The following is a 4,201-nucleotide window of genomic DNA, read 5'->3' on the forward strand; positions in this document are numbered from 1 at the left end:
ATACTTAAACATGTATTACAGTAATGTTGATATTAGATATGCTTTTTCTAAGCACTGAATTGCTCAAAAAGGGAGTAGTTTTTCCTTGATGTTTTGAGAAGGCGTAATGCATAAACATGATCTTAACTTCAAAAGATAACTACGCCCTCCAACTTTGAGTGTGTAGAAGTATAAAGTTAAACTTCTGTAAAATTGAAAAAGCAAACACACGTGTCCTACATGACAATATTCTTGTAGGAATTAATGTAGTACGAATGTGTTCATTTATTCAATTTTATAAAAGTTTAAGTTTGTACACACCCAAAAGTAAAGGTTATAGTTGTCCGCTGACGCTAAATTAAGTATCATATTTATGTATAACACCTTTTGAGAATAGTTTTGTCAGCTACAAGTACATTTTATTATTTCATGTCAAACCAAGAATGCCCTGATATGAAATAAAAAAAACAAACTAATCATTAAGCTCCATAGACAATTCATTGTAATTCATGAACAATGACAATGATTAAATTAAAAGAAAAGAATAGAAAAACCAACAAATGTGTTGAGTTTTCCACGAGAAATTGTTGTACCGCTTTGGTTGTAACCCTGTGTCCACACTCTCCGCGTGAAAATTCTCTCCTCTTAGCTTACGACTTCAACGATGACTAGATTCTCAACCTTTTTGGCCTCCCCGGTCTAATCTTCCCCGTTGATGGTAGAACTACTTCTTCTAAGACCTCTCTAGGAATGTCCCAAATGCTTTCATCGGGAACTGGATATGTAGATATGTCATACGTTTTCAGCAAGTGATCCTTGTTGTAGAAGACAGAGCAATATTGATATGCATCCATGCTTTTGAACGTTATAACTGCCAGAGCGTGTGGGCATGGCATTTCATCCATTTGAAACCTTATGCAAGTGCAGGTTCTCTCTCTCAAGTTCACCTCAAATTGTTTTTCATCGTCAATGACAGTGTATACGTAATGAGAGGAAGGCTTCACCTACATTTTGGAAAAAGATGCTCAGTAATATACTACATACAGACTATGTATCATACTTTTATGAAGTATTTCAATTTCATTTTTCGGAATGAAAAAAAAAACATGGTAATGGCATCTTACCGTCATCCTCTGAGATGTAGTGTAATTTTCCTTCATGATGTCTTCATATTTTTTGCCCAGCTTCGTGGTTGTCTCTAATGCATTTATCTTGTTCGCATAATGCCAATCTTGAACCAACTTCGTCATGTATTCCAGCAAATGCAGTATTGGTTGATCTCTTGCGTAATTGTTCACTGTATTCATCGACTCCACAATGTTTGAAGTCATAATCGTGGTCCCGTTGACTTTGGAATGAACTCTTGACCATCTACGATATCCAACCTCCAACAAGCATTCTCCAATCCTCTTATCGATATTATTTATCGCAACCATATGTCGCTCAAATTCTTCAATCGTATATGCTCTGGCTGATGCGAAGAACAGTTCCTTGACAGGTTTATGAATTTTTGTGTACCTTGTCTTTATGTTGTTCCACAAATGGAACATACATATACAGTGAAGCACTTCTGGATACACAATCGAAGTCGCTTTTGAGATGCTTTCATGCATGTCCGATACTATGCACATCCCTTCCCTACCACCATAAGCGTCCCTGAACCTTTCGAAGAACCACTTCCAAGATGCATCATTCTCCGAATCAAACACGCTGTATGCGAGCAAAAATATTCTACCTGTTTAAGTCAATTAAAATTACTTGTATAAACATATATTAAATCAAGAGTGTCAAATACACAACAGGTATAATATTGCAACAATGACGTTTAATAGCAGCCACACAATCCATTTTTTGAATTGAAATTTTTTATTGCATATGTATGATTTATATAGAATGGGAACAGCCTCCTGCAGTAATGCAAGGTAAGACTGCATGCGATAGACCCTTGTGGTTGGGCCCTTCTCCGGACCCCGCGCATGGCAGGAGATTTAGTGCAGGGGCTACCCTTCCTTCTTTTACAGATGATATACACTGCATATGTATTGATTATATAACACAAGTATACCCTAGGTATTTTTCGAATATAACAAATATGCAACTTCAATTATTTATAAATGTTTTCATTTGTTATTTTAACTCACCGGCTGCATCTTGTGTGTAAGCCATGATTAAAGTCCCCCTGTGTGCTGATTCTAGCAAACTCGCATTAACTATCACAATAGGCTTGCAATATTTCCATCCCTTAATTGATGCATCCAACGATACAAAAACATACAAAAAGGAGCCACCTTCTGATTTTTGTAGTTCCGCTATGGATCCAGGGTTTGTATGCGTCAACATGTGCAGGTAGCTCGGCAGCTTACTATATGATTCGATTTTGTTCCCTCTCAACAATTTAAGAGCTTTCTGCTTCGATCTCCAAGCCCTCATATAGGTCAAGTCCACACCATAATCTTTTTTCATGTCACGTATTATGTCTGCTGGAGAATATACAGAATCCGAGTCAGCATACTTGTTCCTGATCATACCTCCAATGATCCCCGCAGAAGAGAGACGTGACTGTAATCTTTCCTCTATCGAGCATGTGTGAACATCATTGAACATTCTTATTTTGAAAAGCTTTGACTTGTGCAGGCTTGAAGACTTAAAACACCAGGAACAATTTTCTTCCGGGCATAAAAGACAATAACTGTTGGTAATATATATACATATACACTATCAATATTAAGTCCGAAATCATCAAATGCACTCGAGATAAAATATATACAATATATGTATCATGCAATACCTGGTGCTACTCGACCTTTCAACTCTAAACTGAAAGTTATTTCGGATGGCATAATGCCTCATAACATTGACGATGGTCTCTTTGTCTAGGTACAATTGACCCTCTACAACATCTTGATGCCGTGGGTTGTCTATTAATACTATACCTCTATCATCATCGAGCATACCATTCCAATCCTCCCCATGAACAGAACTTATCGGCTCAACAATATCTACGTTGTTTATTATACCTTCCTCATCACCTCGTACGCCATTAGAGTCCTCCCCATGAACAGAATTCATAATCTCAACTGTATCTAATTGGTTGTTCATTATACCCTTATCATCACCTTGTATACCATTGCAATTCGTTCCACGAACAGGACTTATCATCTCAACGACATCAGGCAAATATGTATCAGGTTTATTTTCACTCTGTATACCATCAGATGAAACAGTAGCAAGGTTCACATTTGAACAACTTCCAGCAGTACACTTATCCTTAAACGTTACACAAAGCGGATACATTGTGAATTCTGCATTCATCTTTTTCAGTTCAATATACACTCTAACACTCATATCACTGTGTACCGTCATCGGTGGATATCCATCCTTCACTATGTACTTGATATCTATCAAATTAGTATCCAAATCCTTCTCAAGCTGATTCGCTATAACGGAAACTAATTCTTTAAAATTGCATCCAGAAGTAATCAGAACACCATTCACAGAAAAATTCACAAAACTATAGTTACTTTCCCATACTCCATTGTGCTTTATAAAAATAGGTACATTTTCCATGATTTCTGAAAAAAAACCAAAAAACACAACCATTTTAATGACAATCGAAATTACAACAAATGCAATACAATATTGGCGAGAATATTATAGATCAAGTTTTTCGAAATCCCAAATTTGAAACCCTACGTCAATTTTTTTTCTTTCTATCATATCAAATTTATTACTACATTATATACCATTTAAGGCATGAAATTACCTGCAGAGGATTAATCGAATTCTCAATATTCTAACTTACTGCAGAAATGTGGAACGAAAACTGAAATATTTGAGCAAAGAGAATTGGAATTTAGGGATCATTTGAAGAGAATTGGATATTTGGCCGCACTATGATGAATGTGTTTCGAGAGGTGAAAGGGTTTTTTTAAATTTATTTATTGAGATTCTGGAATAATTGTGGGGTTCTTTTGGATTTTGGATATTTGGTGGGTCACATGTGCAGATCCCAGTTTCATTATTTTCCCCTTCTTTTGGCCTTTTTTTGCTTGTGCTTTTGTACTTTTCTTATAAGGGTAATTTAGATTAAAGAACTGATGGTAAGGTGAGATAACATTGGATAAAATTATAAATGCGGAATGACCACAGTGACCCTTGTAATTGACATTGCTTGTAAGTGGATTCTTATACTTATGACTTTGTTAATTCAAACCTTAAACTA

The 4,201-nt window shown here is 36.0% G+C and overlaps 1 protein-coding gene across 1 annotated transcript; it reads right to left on the reverse strand.

The window, feature by feature from the left end:
* Positions 1-433: 433 nt before the first annotated feature.
* On the reverse strand, positions 434-3,888 carry LOC101262755 (uncharacterized). The gene is made up of 5 exons (XM_004248656.5): positions 3,743-3,888; positions 2,768-3,551; positions 2,121-2,668; positions 1,104-1,714; positions 434-983 (listed from the first exon to the last, which is right to left on the reverse strand). The coding sequence occupies exons 2-5, from the start codon at positions 3,544-3,546 to the stop codon at positions 648-650; spliced, it is 2,274 nt and encodes a 757-aa protein (XP_004248704.2). The 5' UTR covers positions 3,547-3,551; positions 3,743-3,888; the 3' UTR covers positions 434-647.
* Positions 3,889-4,201: the final 313 nt, after the last annotated feature.

Source organism: Solanum lycopersicum, chromosome 10, assembly GCF_036512215.1.
Source record: "Solanum lycopersicum chromosome 10, SLM_r2.1".
Classification (NCBI taxonomy): domain Eukaryota; kingdom Viridiplantae; phylum Streptophyta; class Magnoliopsida; order Solanales; family Solanaceae; genus Solanum; species Solanum lycopersicum.